Source organism: Tyto alba, unplaced genomic scaffold, assembly GCF_018691265.1.
Source record: "Tyto alba isolate M040663 unplaced genomic scaffold, T.alba_DEE_v4.0 Super-Scaffold_17, whole genome shotgun sequence".
Classification (NCBI taxonomy): Eukaryota; Metazoa; Chordata; class Aves; order Strigiformes; family Tytonidae; genus Tyto; species Tyto alba.
Genome location: NW_024881279.1, coordinates 23,118,456 through 23,139,050, shown reverse-complemented (window position 1 = coordinate 23,139,050; position 20,595 = coordinate 23,118,456). Strand labels below are relative to the sequence as shown.

The 20,595-nt window shown below is 57.5% G+C and overlaps 2 protein-coding genes across 15 annotated transcripts in view; one reads left to right on the top strand and one right to left on the bottom strand.

The window, feature by feature from the left end:
• The first annotated feature begins 10,218 nt into the window (after nt 1–10,218).
• APBB3 (amyloid beta precursor protein binding family B member 3) lies at nt 10,219–16,892 on the top strand. 2 transcript variants are annotated; one of them, XR_006165086.1, is made up of 14 exons: nt 10,219–10,578; nt 12,194–12,384; nt 12,706–12,782; nt 13,042–13,102; nt 13,277–13,417; nt 13,809–13,936; nt 14,057–14,062; nt 14,153–14,267; nt 14,354–14,441; nt 14,611–14,694; nt 14,878–14,993; nt 15,175–15,357; nt 15,580–16,006; nt 16,286–16,403. XR_006165086.1 is itself a non-coding variant. In XM_042790094.1 (14 exons), exons 1-13 carry the CDS (start codon nt 10,530–10,532, stop codon nt 16,370–16,372), a joined length of 1,326 nt encoding a protein of 441 aa, XP_042646028.1. In that variant the 5' UTR covers nt 10,241–10,529; the 3' UTR covers nt 16,373–16,411; nt 16,782–16,892. The 2 variants fall into 2 exon arrangements, 1 of the variants encoding a protein (XP_042646028.1); XM_042790094.1 differs by lacking the exon at nt 15,580–16,006 and adding an exon at nt 16,782–16,892 and having other exon boundaries at nt 10,241–10,578; nt 16,286–16,411.
• A 1,705-nt stretch (nt 16,893–18,597) lies between these two features.
• Nucleotides 18,598–20,595, bottom strand: part of LOC104359402 (ankyrin repeat and KH domain-containing protein 1) — a 118,973-nt gene continuing 116,975 nt past the window's right edge. For 12 of the 13 annotated variants that reach the window (XM_032988477.2, XM_042790079.1, XM_042790080.1 and 9 more), the window contains 2 exons: nt 18,992–19,165; nt 18,647–18,818 (listed from right to left, as the gene is read on the bottom strand). In XM_032988477.2, the coding sequence (XP_032844368.2) occupies nt 19,012–19,165 (154 nt within the window). In that variant the 3' untranslated portion in view covers nt 18,647–18,818; nt 18,992–19,011. Of the gene's footprint in view, nt 18,819–18,991; nt 19,166–20,595 lie in introns of all 13 variants that reach the window. The other variant, XM_042790090.1, reaches the window with a different exon arrangement.

Here is a 20,595-nt window from a genome sequence, read left to right as displayed (position 1 = left end):
TACTCTGACGTGCAATAGCATCTCCTTCTTTGTTGACTCAGGCTAACCTTTCCAACTTTCTTCCACCAATACCTGCCATCATCTTTCCACTCTGCATTGGTTTCATGACTTGGAAGAGAGGGAAGCAGCCAGCACCTCCACTAGAAAGCACACTGAGATATTCTGGTGGGAAATCATACAAGCTAAGTGTTACACCACAAAGTAAAACATGAACATTTCCAGCTATATTTGCATCTGAGTACCATTAGCTTACTGAAGGTAAGGTCAGCAAGCTGAATGCAACATGGGTGGCTAAACGTTGCCCCTTTAGAGGCTGGGCAGGTGAGGGACTATCCCCATTTAGGAAGCAGCATCATTATGACCATACAGACTCTGAATACCAAGCAAATACACAGATGTTAAACTTGGCCCTATAGATGTCTCTTCTCTTTTGAAAACAAGATCCCCTTTTTCATGTTGGAGGGAGGAGCACAGGAAGCCTACAGAAGACACTTATCCTTTCCCACTCAGTGAGCTTTAAAGGCCTTCAATCCAGTGTAAGAAGAGTATATATCTCAAGTCTTGTCAAATGGCTTCAGTTGGTAGATAAACCTGAAAAAAAGGCAAGAAAATATTCTTTTGCCTTGAAGCCACCATAGCCCATCAGCCTATTACTTCCTTTTTCTCCCCTTGACTTAACAGAAGCTGGTAACAAGTTTCAGTACACAACAGTGAAAGTAGTGCTAGCTTTTAAGGCAGGGAAAAGCCCCATTCAGCTTAAAAAAAGAGCATTGCCACAACTTAAATCTCTCTTCCCTCCACCTGCATGGTCTCTTCTCCTGGTTTCATTCAAGGGAGCATTACTGTGGAAGGATGCACACATCAGACTGTCATAGAAAATCTCTCCCTGTGGCCATACTTGCTGCTACCAAACTCACTTCTTCCCCACTGTAAACCCATCCCAGCTCCCACTGTTGCCCTCAGTGGTTAACTCAAAAGGGTCCTCTGGCCCAGATCTCTCTCCAACAGACAGGCAACCTGGCTACATGTTACTTTTTTATGCTCCTGGTCAAATGCAAGCCATCCTGTAGATCACAGAGACTGTCTCAGTCCTGCTGGGCTTGACAGGTTTCCTCATCCTGATCCTTGGCACTTCCATGGGGAAAAACTGAAGCCTCCTCATTAAAGATCAGGTACATTACAAACCCACAAGCAAAGACAATGCACTTGCCCTGAAATTTGCTTGTGACCCCAGAATCGGTCACAAGCAATTGTGTCCCCAACACAGAGACTATAGAGTTTTTTCTTTTTTCCACCCCCTGACCACTACTAGAGCCTGGAAGATATACACACAGAACCAAAAGAAACCTGGATTAAAAAAGACTCTGTACCTGATCCAACTGTTCCCCTCCAATTCCTCTGTGGGCCACAAGCATCAGCACATTTGATACCCACACAGAAAGATGGAAAAGTGCTCACAGCAAAAACAGAAAGCAAATTTCAATTGCAATGAGATTTACATAGTTTACGGGCTATAAGTTTATGGATGGTAAACAACATCCTGAGACTACCTGCCTAGTTAGGAAGGTTGAATTTAAAAAAAAAGGCTTTTCAAATGGCATGTACAAGCTTGTGAAAACTGAAGCAGGGAATTTGCTATGTTTTAAATCTGAGACACCACACTTGACCAGATTGTGAGTTTGCAATGACAGCTGCTGCTCCCATCTCAGAAGCACAGCTTGACATTTTGCACCACAAACTAAACTTTCCATAAATTCCAATGCCTGATCAAAAAAAACCTTCAGACCTCACACAACCGCACCATGTCACAGACAACTCATTAGAAGTACTGCTGAGTTACTATTCATTTAAGTAACAAATGGGGAAAAAAAAACCCTCATTCGGACAAATGTAAAGATGGACAAAAAAGAAACCAGTTTACCAATGAACTGGTTTAATCAGACCGTTCTGCAAGGGCCAGTGGAAGATACCTTCAAAAGCTGTGTTTCTTCAACTTTGTAGAAAAGATCGATGAAAGACACTAACTGGATATAAACAGCTGAATGGTGATCAGCCTAAGATTTCAAGGGGTCATGTGAAAGGCCAGCTTCCAGGTAAATAATGGGCACCTAAGCGTGCACAGTGAACCCTCCTCATACTCCATTCCTGACACCATTCACCTACTACTACCCATGTGCAGTTACATCCACATCAAAGAACTGTTCTGGCACACTAGTGACTCTCAGGTACAATTTTAAGATACACTTTCACTCTGGCAAAAGCTTTACAAAGTCACTTTGAAGCCAGGAAAGAAAAGAAGAAGAAAACAAAACAAAACACAAACCTCCTCATTTTGGCTAGCCACACAGGTCTTGGTCTCTCTAATTTCTTCTGTGATACATTTTCTTCTATATTTTGTTATCTTCTGTATAATTTTCCTATTGAATGTGGTGTCACAGAAATGGCTCCACCACATCCAGCCAAGCTTAGCTCAGCCTGAAAACCTCTTATGTCAGGTCCACCTACTCCCTCTGTCTCTCAGCAAGGCAGTGAGATCCCTTTTTGGTCTGACTTCATTATTCCCTCCCCCAAAGGAAAGGATCCTTCTCTGGATCAGCATTACTCGGTGCATCTTCAGCTTCTGCAATATGTCCATTTAATGGTGAATTTGCTTAGTTCAGATGAAGTAAAGCAGGTTTCTCAGGGACTAAGCCACTTCCATCAGCCCTATGGGTTTTTTCAAACCATATCTGCATGTCAGAAAATTATTAAATAACTCCAAAATTATTAAACAAGAAAAGTGAAAAAAAGAGAATCAAAGTCTGTAAATGTGACAACATATTAAACTATTGTTGGTCTCTCATCAGCTGATAGAAAAAAAATGCAGTGGTCACTTATCAGCATGACGATATTCACAAGCTTACCACAATAAAGATCTTAAGTGTATAACTGAGAGGTTGAAATACTGCAAAAAGAGTGCCCAAACCCTCTGTTCCTGAATGCCAAACCCATTCAATAAGATCTTCAGAAATACCTGAAGTAAGCTGTCCTGTTTCACCTTTGAAAACCATTTACAAAGCCCAATGCACAAGTGTTGTGCTTTTACCCCAGTGGGCAGCTCAGCACTACCTCAATCACTCCCCCAGTGAGAAGAGGAAGAGAATCAGAAGGGTAAAAGAGTGATAACTTATGTGATAAAATCAAGATAGTGTGATAGACAGAGAAAAAGCTGCATGTGCAAGCAAAGCAAAATAAGGAATTTGTTCATTCCTTCCCATCAGCAGGCAGGTGTTCAGCCACTGACAGGAAAGCAGGGCTCTATCATGCTTAACAGTGAATTGGAAAAACGAACACCATAACTGTGAACACCTCCTCTTCCTTCTTCTTCCACCAGTTTTTATTGCTGAACATGATGTCATGTGGTATGGAATATCTCTTTGCTCAGCTGGGATCAGATGTCCTGTCTGTGTCATAGAATCATAGAATTACTGAGATTGTAAAAGACCCTTAAGACCATCAAGTCCAACTGTTCGCCTAACACTGCCAAGTCCACCACTAAACCATGTCCCTAAGCACCACGTCTACAGGTCATTTAAATACCTCCAGGGGTGGTGACTCAGCCACTTCCCTGGGCAGCCTGTTCCAATGCTTTGACAACCCCTTAAGTGAAGAATTTTTTCCTACTATCCAATTTAAATTTTCCCTGGCAGAATTTGAGGCCATTTCCTCTTGTCCTATCACTTGCTACTTGGGAAAAAAGACCAACACCCACCTTGTTACTACATCCTTTCAGGTAGCTGTAGAGAGCAATAAGGTCTCCCCTGAGTCTCCTTTTCTCAAGACTAAACAACCCCAGTTCCCTTAGCTACCCCTCATAAGACTTGTTCTCCAGACCCTTCACCAGTTTTGTTGCTCTTGACTGGACATGTTCCAGAACCTCAGTGTCTTTCTTGTAGTGAGGTCTTGCAGTGTCCCCTCCTAACTTCTTGTGAAGCCCCAGGCTGCAGGCTGGTGGGGTGGTGTGAAGACCAGAAAAGGTCATGACGCTGTGCAAGCACTGTTCTGCTATAACTAAAACATCCCAGTGTTATCAACACTGTTTAGGTTACAGACCTAAACCACAGTACCAGCTGCAATGAAGAAAATTAACTCCATCCCAGCCAGACCCCTTACAACTAGCTGTATCAATTCCCCTGCTGGAAAACATTAAGGAGTTGCACAGTCAGCTACAGCATGCGTTTTCCCTGACAACTGGCCCATCATTTATTCTGGCTATACTGAGAACAGATCTGCTCTGCTCCAGTAATTCTTCCCCCCACCACAAGGTCACAAGTTTCCTTCAGTCAGATGCTGCTGGGAGCACATCACCTTGTTCCTTGTGCCCTGAATGGGACCAAGAAGGGGAGGAGCAGAAAAACCTTCTCCCTCTTATCTTCAATGGGATCTGGTAATGAACCAAAAATGCTTTTCTTGCCTTTTACCAGGAACGTGAGGGCCATCCACAGATAACCTTGCTCATCAGGCCTCAGGCATCTGCCAGCAGGGCTGAATCAACCCAGCCACCACAACAGCTGTATTTCATTTATTAGGAGGGGAAGTCAATTGACAGGGACTTTCACATGGCATCTACTCCAAAAATGACTGTGGCAATGTAATTTCTGAGGTCTGATAAAACTGCATTGTCATAGCACAAGGGCTGTTACCCCCCTGACAACAGACAAGATAGTACCTGTTGATTTTATTCCTACTAAGAACATCAGGCTTCTGCCGAGAACCTCATCCCTCAGAGATGCCAAGACCCTGTGCTCTCCAGTGTCTAAGAGACATCAGCCAAAGGTGACTCAGGTTGGCTACATGTGTCAGAGAGAACCCAGCACTCCACTGAGGAGCAATGACCACAGCCCAAGCAGGAAAAGAGAACGCACCCATCCCTTGCAGAGAGAAGCAGACTAAATAAGTCTCACTGTGTGTCACTTTATTAGTGAAAACACAGTGCAGAAATCATGTCAATGACAAACTTCCCACAAAAAAAAATGCCAAGTGCTTGATTTTTCTTGTTCCCTCTGATTATCAGTCTGTTTGCAAGAGCCATTTTTGCTATTGCTTGCTCCCACCCAAGGGCCTAGCAGGGAGCACACTCACTCCTGCTTTACTACAGCAGAAGAATGGCTTTATGGGGGGTAAACAGAAAGCCCCTGCTAGCCAGCCAGTCACACTGCCTGCACCCTTGGGAGAAATAAACCATCTGCCCTGAGGTCAGTGCTATGAAGGGACAGTAATAACCTCAGGCTCTGGATCAAAAGGGACTGCAGTTAAAAGGGAAAACCAACTCTTGTCTCTTGAAGAGGAGCACACACTGCAGAGCTGCTGTGCAGACATCCTGGGACAGATTCACAAGCTAGAGAGGGCTCCTATCAGCTTTAGCTGTGGCCTGCTCTATATATTTAAGGAATAAGTGCTGTATGCACAAGTGTTTTTCCCTCCCCATCTGAACAGCAAGAAGCAACTGAGAGCAAGGGAAGACCACGGTTGTTCCTACCTCTCATTTAGAGAAGTGCTGAGAGATCCCCTGTCCTGGTTTGGGCTGGAAGAGAGTTAATGTTTCTTCTTAGTAGCTAGAATAGTGCTGTGTTTTGGATTCAGTGTGGAGTTTGGTATGAGAAGAATTCTGATAACACACCGATGTTCTCAACTGTTGCTGAGATTTCAAGGACTCTCCATCTCCCATGTCCTGCCCGTGCGCAGGTACACAAGAAGCGGGGAGGGAGTAAAGCCAGAGCACAGACCCAAATTGTCCAGTGGAATATTCCATATCATGGAACTTCATGCTCAGTGTATAAAGGAAGGGTGGCTGGGAAGGGCTTCTCTCTCTCACTTCCAGGATTGCGATTGGGGAACCTTGAGATTTTGGGATCACGAGCTGGGAATGGGCTGGGTATTGGTCAGTAGGTGGTGAGTAATTGCATTGTGCATTGCCCGTTTATACTTTCTATTATTGTTATTGTTTTATTTTATTACCATTATTAAACTGTTTTGATCTCAACCTGTTAGTCTCCCTTTAGTCCTTCAATTCCCTCCCCTCTTCCCAGGCAAGGGAGGGTGGGTGAGCGGCTGTGTGGTGTTTGGCTGCTGACCAGGCTCAAACCAGGCCCCTTCTCCAGGATTTCATTATTCAGGCCAGAAAAAAAAGACACCTGTCACACTATTTCTTCTTCAAGCACAAATCAAACCAAACCCAATCCCAAACCAGAAAATTATCAGCACTTTAGAATTACTAGTTGTCTCATACCTTTCCCTGAGGAGTATGAGGGCTTTCCTTATACTATCCTCTATGAACCAAGGAAAAACTTTCCCAAGCTCTCCCAGGCAGCTGGCATTCAGCGTTTGTCAGCCCCAGAGCCACACAGCATTGCCTGAAGACAGAAAAAACAATGTTAGTGTAGGTAAGTAACGCCTGCTCTGTAAACCAGCTCTCCAGAGAGAAAATGGAAATAAAGGGATCGGTGAAGAGTCTGGTCTTTGAAGAGCTGAGATTAGGCAAAACTCCAGTAGAACGAGTCCTGCTTCAGATTCCCACTTGCAAGACCAGAGGCATGCTTAGATGATGCCCAGAAGAAGCAGGGGCAGATCAATCCCCTCTCCACGCCACCCCAGCTCAGCTCCAGGCACAGCACAACTGCTGGGGTTGATGAAGGGCTGCAGCCAGTGCAGTGAATCCCACCACCAAGCCAGGCTAATTTGGCTTGGTGGCCTGTGAGAAGTGAGTGTTGTGAAAAGCTGGTTGCGAGGCTGACCCTGGGGTGCACCGTGCCATGTGGGCACAAAACCATGGACACACCCCTCCATCACCTCCACGTCCCCACCTTGTACATGTGGGTCTTCATGCAGCTGGAAACATCTAGCCAAATCTCAGCCCTGTGAGATTTGTATACAGGGAAGCACCCAAATTGCTGAAAAAAAAAAAAAAATTCATCAAGACATTAAAATTATTAGCAATGAAAGATAAAGCATCTACAGATATTATTTACCTCCAAGTTGATGGAAAGGCTATCCTGATCATTTGGCCTCATTTGCTGTATTCCCAAGGAGGTACATAAGCTGCGCAATGCCCCAGTTCACAGGCTTACTGGGATTCCTGAGACAGCAGCCCTCTTTTCCACTACACTGACATCCAAAACCACACTTTTCCAATTGTAAGGACTTGCCTTTTTTTTTGTCTGAGGTTAGAAATGGGTTTCTTATTAGCCAGAGGATCATACCCTTGCCCTCACACTCTTCAGTCCACTCCAGACATTAAAGTAGTGTGCCACAGACCTCTAAAATCCTTAATTGTAGGCTTACCCACAGTCATTTAAAAAAGCAGGACACAGCACACAGCAAACAACTCAGGCAGAAGACCATCAATTTAAGCCACGGTTAAATGGGTTTTACCTTAGCCGTAGATAAGCCTGGTGAATAGTAGGAACCAGGGCATGGCCTTGTAGGAGACTGTGCAGGACTTTTTCTCAACATCGCTGCTGCACCACTACCACTTCCTGGCCCCCGCATCCTGCTGATGCGACAGAGTACGCCTTGAAGGAGACGGGTAGTCCCCGAAGAAACCACGGCGTCTGCCCGAAGAGCAAATAACAACGTCCCTGGCAGTGCCAGCCAGACTGCACCTGCGCGCGAGCCGGGTCGGGAGGAAATCGAGGCGAGGAAGATGTGCGGAGGCTGAAGGCACCGTGGGCCAACCCTCACCAGCGAGACCACCACGAACTCCTGGGCATGCGCGCATGGAGGTCCACGGGGCGGCACATGTTACAATGAGCTCCGTGGAAATGGGTGGACTTTTCCGGGAAATCCTGGGGACTGAGGTGATAAAAGGACTGTGTACTCTGTACTTGTTGGGGTGTGCGTGTGCATCGTTGCGAGTTGTTGTGTGCTGTCGTTGCGTACATGTGTGTTGGTGAGTGCAGTGTGTTGCTGTGTGCGCGTGCGTGTGTGTGCATGTGCGGGCTCCCAAAACATCTCTCTTGTGGACTTTGGCGGAGCTTGGAGCTTGGACCATCATCGATTGCACCGAGACTGAGTCAACGGGACATCACGGGCTCGTGGTGGTGGTGATTAATCTTGCCACATCTCTACCGCTTTCTAGCTTAGGGATTCTGACTTTCCTCTCCTTTTCTCCCTGTCCTATCGCTCTTATCAGTGGCTTGTTTAATAAAGTTCACAAGGTTATCCGGCATCTGACCTCGTTTGTGTCTTAATCTCACTCTTGGGATCTTTTAAGAACCCTCCCCGATACCGGATCGGGACAGGCCTATCACTGGTTTTGAAGAGGAACAACTGGGGAAACCTGGCCCAGCGTCTTTTTGGCTGTCCTGTGCACTGGCTGGTCTGCCTGGGAAAAGGCCAAACGCCTGGGCACATGTGTGTGAAGACTTACAGACTCTGAGCATGGGACTCTGAGGCCAGCACCCAGACACTCAGGTCTCTTGGACCCTACATGGCTTTGCCATACTGGGCATCAGGATCTCCTGGTGCAGCTGGTTCAGTCTGAGGTTCATCAGCTGGTCAAAAACACAAGCTTGGAAGGGGGAGCACGGTTGCACCGAAGTAATGTGATTTAATAAGAATATAGGACAGACTGCAGTGATGAAACAGGGTGCTCAGGCAGACAAGCATACCACTGAGCCCTCTCCTCCCTTTTCTTTCTGTTTTCCCATGCTTGTTCCTTCCCTGATCCTTCCCTTTCCCCTTCCTACGCCTACTGCCCTAAAGAACTTGTATATAGGTTCATACAGTCCCTAGGTTTTGCTCTGTGCCATCCCCAAATTCTCCTCCCTCTACATCTCACCTTAAGCTTCATGACATGGACAGGAGAGATTGTTGACACACTGTGGGATATACTGAGCAGGAAAGGGAGTGGGAACATTTTGTGCCACGGTTGGTTGCTGCCTCCCATCTGATCAGCCAAGATTGGTTTTTGGAAGTGAAATGCATATTGAACTGAGGACAAGGAGACATGTCCAGCAGAGGGTACCATGGTGTTACAAGTCACCATAAGCTTGTTCCTGATCAGGGCAAGCTCACTCCTGAGCACTGCAAAAAGTATCACTTGAGCTGGGCAAAACAGGGGTCAAGGCAAGGTCCACGACCCCATCTGACTTCCATTGCCTGAGACACGTCTAAATGCAGGGAGCCATCATCCCCAGCTTGATATTGTTGGGTTGGGTTGGGTTGGGTTAGGGTTAGGGTTAGGGTTAGGGTTAGGGTTAGGGTTAGGGTTAGGGTTAGGGTTAGGGAAGACATGTCCCAGGGACACAGTGCTTAAATGGGGTCTCAGAAATCCCACTAGATTTGAACAGATGCAGAATAAATAGCTTGTAGCCAAAAAAAGCAGATTACAACAGAAGATACAGAAATGATTGTGTATAACTACAAAACTGGTTTATGCAGCTGGTGCCTTTCTTAGGCCAGCAGATGTGAGCAAGGTTAAAATGCGGGTTGAAGGGAAGGGTGCCTCACAAAATTAAGGGCATGTTAGCCCACAGAGCGCATGAGTGAGGCCAAGCAAAGAGGCAGTGCCTTGCTGAAAGCAAGGGATCAGGCACGGAAGATTAATTTTGCACTGCCAAAAACTGCAAGCTCTGTGGACAACTGTGTGTGGGAAGAAGCAGAGCAGGTGAGGTGGCATGGGAGGCTCTCAAGGACACAGGCTACATCCAGAACTACTAGCTTCTGGCTCTGAAGAAGGAAAGGTTAAGAGGCCATGATGGACTGTCCAAACATGCCATAGATAGCAAACTGTCTTGGAATATGATTCAGGCACCTGTGGCTTGGAAGGACTTTGTCCCTAGCAGCACATGGGGGAACTGAGGTGTACAACAAATGTCTCCAGAGCTGCTGTTCCCAGGTACTGAGCATCAACCAGGATAGTCAACTCAGGGTAGCATGGGAAACAGAATTCTCAAGCTGGAGATGCAAAGCGCTCAGCTGCTGGTGAGAAGGGGAAGGTGACCAGCATGCACACTTGAGTGTCTTCAGTACTGACTGAAGGAGGTTGGATCACAGGTGGGGGCAAATGGGAGGATCTGAGCATGCGTGGAAGAGAATGAACATAGAATAAGTGTGGATGGAGAGGAATAAAGGTGATCTGTGGGGCTGGGAGGGGGAGTGAAGGAAACTAAGGGTGTGTGGAGGGGAAGGGGACAAACCTAAGGGCACAAGGGGCTGACCTGGACACGTTCCGCACTCGGAAACTTCCTTTCCTGCCTGCAAATGTGCCTTCCTCACTCCCGTGCTTCCATTTTCTGCACTCAAACACCCGAAGGACATGACGGCCCCTCCAGACTCCCCTGACGCCGCCGGACAGCCAAACCCTCCCTCCCCTTCCCGGACACCTCCGGGACGCCTCGTTCTGCTCCCCAAAGCTCCGGCTCGCTTCCCCGCCTCCCGCCCCGGTCCCTCCCGCGCCCGGGCAGCCCCCCCCGCATCTCCCCCGCCCCGCCCCGCCCCTCTCGCCGCGGCTGCCGCGGGGTGCGGGCCGGGGGGGCCGCGCCGGGGCCATGCTGGGCAAGGACTACATGCTGGCCATCGTCCTCGTCAACTGCGACGGTCAGCCGCGCCGGGGTGCCTGGGCTGCAGGCCGGGGTGTGGGGGGGTGCGGTGCCGGTGTTGGGGTGCCGTGCGGGGGGTGCCGGGGTGGTGCAGGGCCGAGAGCGGGGTGCGGTGCCGGGGTGCGGTGCCGGTGCCAGGGTATGGAGGGGGTGCAGGGGGAGGGGGGGGAGCCGTGCCGGGGTGCGGTGCCGGTGCCAGGATGTGGGGGAGGTGCGGAGGGGGTGGGGGGTGCGGTGCCGGGGGGCGGTGCCGGGGCCGGGATGCGGGGGGGCGCGGTGCCGGGGTGCGGTGCCGATGTGAGGGGGGGGATGCGGGGGGGTGCGGGGGGGTGCGGGGCCGGGGTGCGGTGCCGGGGTGCGGTGCCGGGGTGCGGTGCCGGGGTGCGGTGCCGATGTGAGGGGGGGGATGCGGGGGGGTGCGGGGGGGTGCGGGGGGGTGCGGTGCCGGGGTGCGGTGCCGATGTGAGGGGGGGGTGCGGGGCCGGGGTGCGGGGCCGGGGTGCGGTGCCGGGGTGCGGTGCCGATGTGAGGGGGGGGATGCGGGGGGGTGCGGGGGGGTGCGGTGCCGGGGTGCGGTGCCGATGTGAGGGGGGGGTGCGGGGCCGGGGTGCGGGGGGGTGCGGGGCCGGGGTGCGGTGCCGGGGTGCGGTGCCGATGTGAGGGGGGGATGCGGGGGGGGTGCGGGGGGGTGCGGGGCCGGGGTGCGGGGGGGTGCGGGGCCGGGCCCCGCGGGCCGGAGCGGCGGCCGCGCCCCGGCGCTGTCCGCGGTGCTGAGCGGGGCCCGCGGCCGCCTGCGCTGGGGGCGGCCCCGCGCCGTCTCCCCGCCCCTCCCAAGGTCGCGGGGGGCACCCGAACAGCCCTGTACCCACCCTTTCGCGAGTCGGGGGCCCCGCGGGACGTGGGAGGCGGAGTGGCGGACCACCGCACAGCGCCCGGCTCCCCGGCAGCGCAGCTCCGCGGGATGAGCAGCCAAGAAGGGTGTGCCGAGCCCTGCGGATTTTGGGCCGCATTCCGAGGAGCAAAGATTCCTGCTGTGCTGCACCACGGGCTCATTTCCGTGACCTCCCCAGGGCTTGGGGTGCAAGGAGGAGGCGGTTAATCCCCCTTTCCTAGCTGCAACCCTCCAAGGGTGCTTTCTTCCTCCTAGGCTCCAGGGGTCTGTACCCAAACCCCCTTTCCCTGGCCAAGCTGGGAAGAAACTGGTCTCTGGCATTCTGGGGTGTGGGCAGAGGGCTTGGGACCACATGCTGGCAGGGGGAGCTCTGGGCTGGCATCCCTGGGCTCTGCCTGGGCACCCCTGTAGGGTGCCTTCCTTGGCAGGCTCAGGCTGCCTGTACTCTGTGCCCCTGTCAGGGTCACCCCATCCCTCCAGGCACCAGTCAGGCAGCTGCCTGCACTGGTTGCTTGCCTGGGGTCTGCCACTACTGCAGGTCCTCTGGCACCTCACCAAGCCTGCCCTCGACATGCTTCTTTCCTGGGCCATGTGCCCAGCTGCGCACCCAGAGGACACTGCAGGACCCTTTCACTACTGGGTGAAGCTGCTCACTTCTCAGGGTGCCCTGCAGCTGGGGGACCTTCCCCTGCCCCATCCCACACACTCTCCCTCTGCACAGACAACCTCTGGAGTGATCACAGCCTGGAAACAGACCCCGACCTCCCCCCAGGCTGGAGGAAAATCCGTGACTCTCTGGGCACCTACTACTGGCATGTGCCAACTGGCACAACGCAGTGGCAGCACCCCGCATGCACCACCAGCCCAGGAGGGCACCCGGAGTTTGATGGAGAGGAGAGACTCCCAGGAATGGTATGGGCTGTGGACAGGGAGGGGAGGGCTGCTGTTGGATTCCATCCCCTGGCAGGAGCCTGCTGAAGGGTCCTCTGGACATTGCTGGTCCAGCCTCCCCTTGGACCAGGCCTGTCTCGGTGACCCCCAGACTCCTGCTCAGCCCATTCCTGGCCAGGATTAAATCCTTTGAAAGACTCCAGCAGACCCTATGTTGGCCTCATCCTGGCTACATGGAATGCCCACAAGCTGAGGCGACAATGCTGTCCTGAGAGGGAGGGGTCCTACCTGGTGCTTCCTGACAGCCTCTCTTGCTGCCCACACCCCTTTCTTCTTTCTCAGGGCTGCCAGGCCCCTGTGGCGAAGCACTCAGCAAAGGACAGGCCCATTCCCAGCCCCATGGCTTCACTGTCCCGGAGGTAGGGCTGCCCATGTGCTCTGCTGGCTTGTGGGGCACAACTGACCCTTCACCACTACTGGGTACTGGGCCCCAGTGCTCCCCCACCAGAACAGCACCACATGTTGGAGCCAGCAGGATCACACTGGTCCTCTGTGGGATGCTTCCCCGCTGGTGGCACAGGGGTCTGCCAGTGTCAGGGCATCCTGGCGCTTCCCTGGGTGCCCCAGGTCCATGCTGCCTAAGTGGGAGCCATCCCTCATTGCCTTGTACCTCTGCAGGGCCTCACTACCCTGGCACGAAGATGACTTCCAGCAGCAGAGCACAGAGCCTGGCTCCAAGGTACTGCGCGCAGGGCTTTCACTGCAGCATTGTGGGCTGGGGCTGGCAGAGGATGAGGCTGGCAGGGACAGGGATGGGAGCAAGAGCAAGGGTGGCCATGCCAGAACGGGGAGGGGCACAGGACAGGGGTGGCTGTGCTGGCCAGGCACTGAAGGCCCATGTGTCTTTGCTCAGTGCTTTGCTGTGCGCTCGCTGGGCTGGGTGGAGATTCCTGAGGAGGACTTGGCACCTGGCAAGAGCAGCATTGCCGTCAACAACTGCATCCAGCAGCTCTCCAACAGCAAGGGCCAGGGCTCTGTGGAGAACGGGGGCCAGGTGAGAGCCTGGGATGGTGCTGCCAGGCAGGGTCCCACACCGGGGCCACTGCTGCTGAGGCTGACTGTCCCCACTGACAGGGACTGTGCCTGGCAGGGCAGGGACCAGTGCTAGTGACGGAGCCAACTCTCTCCAGATAGGGCATCCATGCAGTGGTCTCAAGCATGGGGTCTGACAGGGCTGTTCCTTGGGGACAGTTGCCAGGGGGGGCCTGGGTGGGCTGTCCCCACACACAGAAATGGTACCTGGGGAGGGCTGTGGGGGCAGACAGGGCTGTCCCCACACTTGGGGCTGAGGAGGCTGGGGGTGTGGGAGTGTCCCTACGTGTGGGCTGGGTGCTGGCTGTGCCCAGGCCATCTGCCAGGATGAGGGAGCCACTAACCCTCTGCAGGGCCAGGACCTGGTGATGATCCTGAAGAAGGACACCATGAGCCTCATGGACCCTCTCGACCACAGTCTCATCCACCGCCAGCCCATCCTCAACATCCGTGTCTGGGGCGTTGGCTGCAACAATGGCAGGTGCCAGGGGCCGGGGCAGAGCCAGGGGCTGGGGGGGGGCTCTGCCTACTGAGAGGGGGAAGGCACCCCAGCAATAACATGTCCCCTCTCCTCCCTGCCTGGCTGCCACCACGGCTGCAGGGACAGGTAAGAGGTCGCAGGGCTGGGGAACAGCGGGGCAGGGTGGGGGGAAGCTGCATCTGCTGAGGTCTCACTGTCTTGCTCATGGCCTCACAGAGACTTCGCCTTTGTAGCCAGTGACAAGGACACCTGTGTCCTCAAGTGTCACGTCTTCCACTGCAACGTGCCCGCCAAGGGAATTGCCAAGGCCCTGCATGAGATGTGCTCCAAGGTGGGAGTCAGGGGCCCCGGCGGGTGTGGGCATTGCCCAGGGGTCTTGGGGATGAGGGTGGGCACCGGGAGCCCTGTCTCTTGCAGATCATGGCCGAGCGAGCCATAACAAGCAGCAGGCTGCCGCACAGTGCCACGCTGGAGCCTGTCTCCACCGAGGACCTGCCACTGCAAGGTACCGTCCCCCCAGCGCTGCTGGCTGTTCCCCCCGCCCACAGTTTGCCCCTGGGTGGCAGGATGCCCAGCCGACAGAGCCCTTTGGCCTGCCTGGCTGTGTCCCCAGCATCCTTGGGGACAGAATGTGTCACACGGAGGGTCTCCCCCCACCTCTGCTGTCCTGGCAGTGGATATCCTGGAAGCGGTGAGGCAGTCGGTGCAGACCTACGAGGCGCTGTACATTGGCAGCCTGCCCGTGCCCAGGGCCATGGGTAAGCACTGCTGGCCCCACTGCGGCTGCGGGACGCCCAAGACCCCCCTGCCGCGGGGTGGCTGAGCAGCTGTGTCCCAGTGCAGGGCAGTCCCTGCCTGTGGGGCCGGCTGGCAGCACCCTGCCTGAACCCTGCCCGCGGGCTGGGGCGCGGGCCGATCGGATGGGGTCCTCTGCTCCCCAGGGATGGATGTGCTGAACGAGGCAATTGAGAAGCTGACGAAGGGACCCGGGCGGGAGTGCTGGACACCCGCCCTCATCCACGTGTCTGACACGGCTATGAGGGCGCACCCTGTGCAGGTGGGGAGGGGCACGGGGGGGCTCCGGCCAAGGCAGGCACCCTGCTGCCACAGGAGTGGGGCAGGCAAACCCCCTGGGGGGGGCCCGGCCTCCTGGCAGAGCAAACCGGGGGGGGGGGGGGGGGTGGCGGGGCTGCCTGGGGTGCGGTCAGGGGTGGATGGGCCCATGGAGGTCCCCGCAGGAGGACGAGAATGCGGCACCCATCTGGGAGTGCCAGGTGCGCTATGTGACCTTCCTGGGCGTGGGCCGGGACGCCCACACCTTCGCACTCATCGTGGACGCGGGGCGGCGCTTCCAGTGCACGGCCTTCTGGTGCGAGCCCGACGCCGGCGCCATCTCGGAGGCAGCACAGGCCGCCTGCGTGGTGAGTGGGAGTGGGGCGTCCCCTGACCCCTGCGGCTCCCCAGCCCTCCGGGGACCCCCACTGGAAGAGCCGCGGGCTGGGGGACAGGGCGGCGGCAGCAGGGAGCTGACCCACGGGGCTGTGCCCGGACCCACCGCCGCGGCACTGACCCTGGGGCCCCACGGTGTTTGCCACGCGGTTCGCCCACGCCGTGGCCGCTCCCCGCCCGCCTTGTCCCCGCAGGTGCAGTACCAGAAGTGCCTGGCGGCCGCCGTGCCGGGGCCGAAGGCGAAGGGCGCGGCGGGGCGGGGCCGAGCTGGGCTGGCGCCCGCGGGGGGCGGGGCGTGCGGGGCCAGCGGGGCGAGCAAGGCGGGCGGCGGGGGGGCGGGGCCCGGCGCGCGCAGGCCAGGGCTCCGCCCCCTCCTGGCGGCCGCTCGCCTCCGGCGCGCGCTCCTCCACACGCCGTAGGGGCGGGGCCGGGGGCGGGGCCCGGGGACGCCCCGCCTCCCGCTCCGCCCCCGGGCTCCGCGGCGGGGCGGGGGCGCGGGAAGCCCCGCCCCTTCCCCCCGCTCTCCCCCCCCCCCCCCGCCCCGCCCCGCCGGCCGGAAGGGGCGGGGGCGGGGCGTGACGTGGCGGGATGGCGGAGCTCTACGTGAAGCCGGGTGAGGAGGTGCGGGTAGGGTGGGGGCAAACTTCCGGTCCGGCGGGGAGTTGGGGGGCCCCGGGGGGGTGGGGGAAGCGGGGTCCCGGCGCGGGGAGCCCCGGGGGGGGATGCGGGGGTTTGGAGCGGGAGAGCCGGGGGGGCCGTGTGTGGGTGTGGGGAGCCCCGGGCAGGCAGTGGCGGAGGAGCAGGAGCCCCATCCCGGGTGCCGGGCCCCGGGTGCCCCGTGTCCGCGGGGGGGCCGCCCCGCTGCTCCGCAGGGTCTCACCGCGCCGTTTGCTGCCGCAGGGAACCAGGAACGTGGCTGGAACGACCCCCCCCAGTTCTCTTACGGGCTGCAGGCGCAGGCTGGGGGGCTCGGGCGAAGCTCGCTGACCCGCCGGGCCCCCCCTCCACCCGCGGGAACCCCTCCAGGTCAGCACCCGCAAAGCCCCCGGCCCGTCCCGCCTCACCCCCGGCCCGACCCGGGGCTGCTCCCGGGGCCCGGGGGGCTGGCGGCACCCTGGGGGTCTCTGCCCCCCCCCCCCGCGGGTCCGGGTCTCTTCCCCCTGCCCGGATCCGGTGGGGACTGCAGCTCGGCCGCGGCGCGGGGGGTAGCTCCCCCAGCTCCGTGGGGGTGCAGAGGTTGGGCAGCACCGGCGCAGCAATGGCAGCCCCCCCCCCCCCCTGCAGGCGGGGGAGGGCAGGGGGCCCCTGCTGGAGGGGGGTGAAGGTGCAGTGTCTGGCACCTGGCAGCCCAGGTGCTAGGCTGAGGGGACTCTGCGCTGGTGCTTCTCCCCTACAGGTGCTCCCACAGACCCGGCCCGTACCCCTCCTGCCGCCACTGGCTCCCCAGGGCCACCCCCCCGAGCACTGGGGCCACCCCCCCTCGGGCCCATCAGCCCGGGCCCCTGGGCAGAGCGAAGGCGGCCAAGCACTGCAGCGTGCCTGGAGGAGCGGAGCCCGCGGGAGTGTGGCGTGCAGGCTGACGCGGTCCTTGCCCCGCTGAAGGAGGCCCTTGATGCCTGCCGCCCCACTGTGCAGGTGAGGCCCAGGCAGCTTCCTCCACCTCTGCCCCACGCTGCGGGGGGCAGCAGGGGCCTGCTCCCAGGCTGGCTGTCAGAGAGGAGAGCCACCCCTGCCCCGGGGACTCGCAGAGCTGGTGGGGGGCAAGCCCCCCCCCCCCCCCCCCCCCCCGCAGCTCACTTCTGCTTCCAGAAACAAGTGTGTGAGGACATTCGGCGGCGGCTGACAGTGCTGGGGGATGCGTGGGCTCAGGGGAAGCTGTCGGCCCCAGTGAGGAAGAGGATGAGCCTCCTGGTGCAAGGTGGGGGGCAATGGGGGGGGGCTGCATCTGGGCCATTGGCAGGCCTGGGGGCGGGGGGTGCCTCCAGAACACTGACCCCCCCACCCTTGACGGGTTCCCTGTTCTTGGCAGAGCTGCAGCAACAGCACTGGGATGCCGCTGACGAGATCCACCGCTCGCTCATGGTGGACCATGTGAATGAGGTGAGCCAGTGGCTGGTGGGCGTCAAGCGCCTGATCGCGGAGGTGAGGAACCTGCCTGCCGCAGCAAGTCATGGCAACACCGTGGCCAGTCCTGGCCAGGAGGATCCCTGACACCGGGAACAGGGGCTGCGGGCCCTGAGCAGGGCAGCACATGTCCAGGGCCAGCGGCAGAAGGGTCCCTGCTGCCCCAGGGGCTCTGGGCACCTCCTCTGCCTCCCACGCGTCACCCAGGAAAAGGGAATTTTAATCATTGTGACATTTTAGTGGCGATTCACTACATGATGTTTAATAAACGGCACTAACCTGCCCCTTGCCCCAGCCTGCCCTGGGGTTCTGGCACTGGACGGGTCCTGGTTCTCTCCCAGGAACAGCAGGAGACTGGACTGCTGGGTGAGGCCAGGGCAGCTTCAGGCTTGGCCAAGGCTCTTGTGCCCTGGCAGCGAATTCCCCAGCCCACAAGACACAAAGGTAAGGAAGTCCCCTAGCAGCACCCCCACTATCACCCAGGTCAAGCGGGCAGCAGTGTTTCCCTGCTGCAGTGGTTGGTAAAGCCTGGCCCCCTCCAGCCTTATCCTTTGGCAGTGGCAGGAGTGAACCCACAGCAGCAGGAGGAGACTGCTGCCACTGAGGAGCAGTAGGCTGGCTGGGGAGGCTGACCTGCCCGCCCCCAAGCAGCCTGGCAGCACCAGGGTTTGTGCTGCAGCCTGTGCTCTCATCTGGGCTCCTACCTGTCCTGGCACAGCTCAGACCCAAGTGACCTTAGTGCCCTCAGGGACAGGGAGGTGCAGGGAAAAACATCCCAGCACTAGTGATGTCCACCAGGTTGGGTAAGCCCAGGTGTTAGTGTTTACCCCAGCCAGCAAGCAGAGTGTACTGTGCTGCTCCCTCCTGTGCTCGCCTCACCAGCTGCAGGCTGCCTGTGGCACCCCGAGCCTCGGAGCAGACCATGAGGCCCCGTGTTCATCACCTCCAGCCTGCAGGGTCTTGGTGGAAGAGGGAGAGATCCTCTGCATTCTCCCAGGGTTCCTGGTGCTGCTCAGCTCCTCTTAGCTCCCCTCCCCAGGCTCTGAGGACCCAGCTGAGCCCTAACAGAGATTCACCAGGGCAGCACAGGGGTTTCATGGTGTTTATTCATCAAGCATGAGCTCCTAGGCAATTGCACCAGCCAGTTGTGCTAGAGCCTGAAGTGTCACATGTCCATCCCCAGCATCAGAGAGGGCTGCAGCCAGCTGGTCGTGGTGCCAGCACCTCCACGAGGCCCAGGAACAGGCCCAGCCGTGGCCTGCAGACAGGGAGCTGGAAACTCAGATGTCCATCTCAAACTGGTCTTGATCTGCAATGGTAGAGAGGGATACAGGGCCAGGGTTAGGATGGGGCTGCCCTGGGAGAAACGTGCAGAGGGGACAGATAGCTGGAACCAGGATCTCCTCTTGCCTTTGTGGCTAGGCAGGAGCCCCACGCCCCAGGGCAGCATGCAGCCAGGGGCTGCGTGCCTGGCCTGCTCACCTGGCATGGCTTCTTTGCTCTCATTCTGCTCCTTGAGCTCCTCCAGCTTGACGAGGCTGGACTGGGCCAGGGATGTGACACCGGGGATCTGGGGCAGGCAGCAGGGAGGGGTCCTGGCCACGGGTGAATTCTTGCACTCCAGCAGGAACTTGCGGTCGTAGATGATGCGGGTACCTGCCAAAAGCAGGGGTCTGTCAGGCACTGCTGGCCCCTGGCTGCCCCCATCTCTGAGCACCACAGCCTAAGCCTGGAGCAGGGAGTGGGACCCCGTGCTTGGACGTGGCCCAGGGACACGGCTGGCTCTGGAGCCACTGTGGGGCTTCCCACATGGCAGACACACCCATCTTGCCCAGCAGCTCTTCCCCACATCTTTCCTCCCCTTGAGGCTCCTGAAGCTCTGCCAGGGCACAGCGCAGTGGGGTCAGCCTTGATGCAGGTTCCCTGTGGCAGCTGACACCACAGCTACCTGTGCTGCCTGGAAGGCAGGGCCAGCCCTGGGGCACTCAGCACCCAGCCCAAGCCTGACAGCCAGGCAGCAGGCAGGTCCCCAGCACACCCTGCCGAGGTGGCTGGCTCAGGGGCGGCTCCCTGCAGCTATCAAACAGCAAATGCTAGGTGCCACCCTGATGGCACCCTGGGGAGCTGTACCCGGGGACCTGTTCCCACCAGCTCAGCCAGCGAGCCACCCTGCTGTGCTCTGCATGAAGACAACGTGCTGGGTTTCATGGGACACCTCATCCAGTGTGCTAGCCTCCTGGGTGTACAGCCCCGTGGCAGTGCCAGCCTGCGTGCCACATCTGCTGCCCTGCACCAGGTTTGGGCCTGCCTTCCCCTGCAGCCCAGCACCAGTCCCTTGCCATGCTCCGGCAGCGAGCCCAGCGCCCCTGTGCAGCTGGGCCCTTCCTGGCACCATAGGCATGTTGTGCAACCCGTGCCTGCTGCGGCCCCGCCTGGCTCCCCAGCCCCAGATAAGGTTATCAGAGGCACACAATGGAGTCAGCGCCCACAGGGTGGGTGCCTGAGGCTCAACTGAAACATGCCCAGCTCAGGAGAGAGCACACGCTACCCTGAGGACAAACAGCAAAGAAAGAGACCCGCTTGACAGCTGAGCCAGGGTCTTTGGCAGGGGGTTGGAAGAGGGGCAAGAGGGCAGGCCCGGGGTACCTCTGCAGGGAGCTGTGCCACCCACTACCTTCCCACGAATCTGGTGAACTTGGGTGGGAGCAGACTTCTTGTGCTAGCCCCCTGCACCTCCCCCACCTCCAGCCAGCTGTGCCCAGGCACGACCTACTCCTGAGGGACCAGTGCTGCACCTACCACCTCCGCGACACTGCCGGCAGCCCGCTCCCCAGCAGTGCAAGCACCAGGCACTGCCTCTGCCCGCTCCCCCAGGCACCCCTGGGCAGCAACAGCCCTAACTTTTAGCAGTATCTTCCTACAAAGCTTTAGGGTTCCCTTTTCCACTCCAGCCCTGGGCTGCCAGGGAAGCAACCGCCCCATGGGCCTGCCTGGATCTGGTGCCCAGGGCAGATACCCATGCCCCCAAGGGCCAAGCTGCAAGGTGGAAAGCCCAGGAAAGGACCTGCTGAGGAAACAGCTGCCTA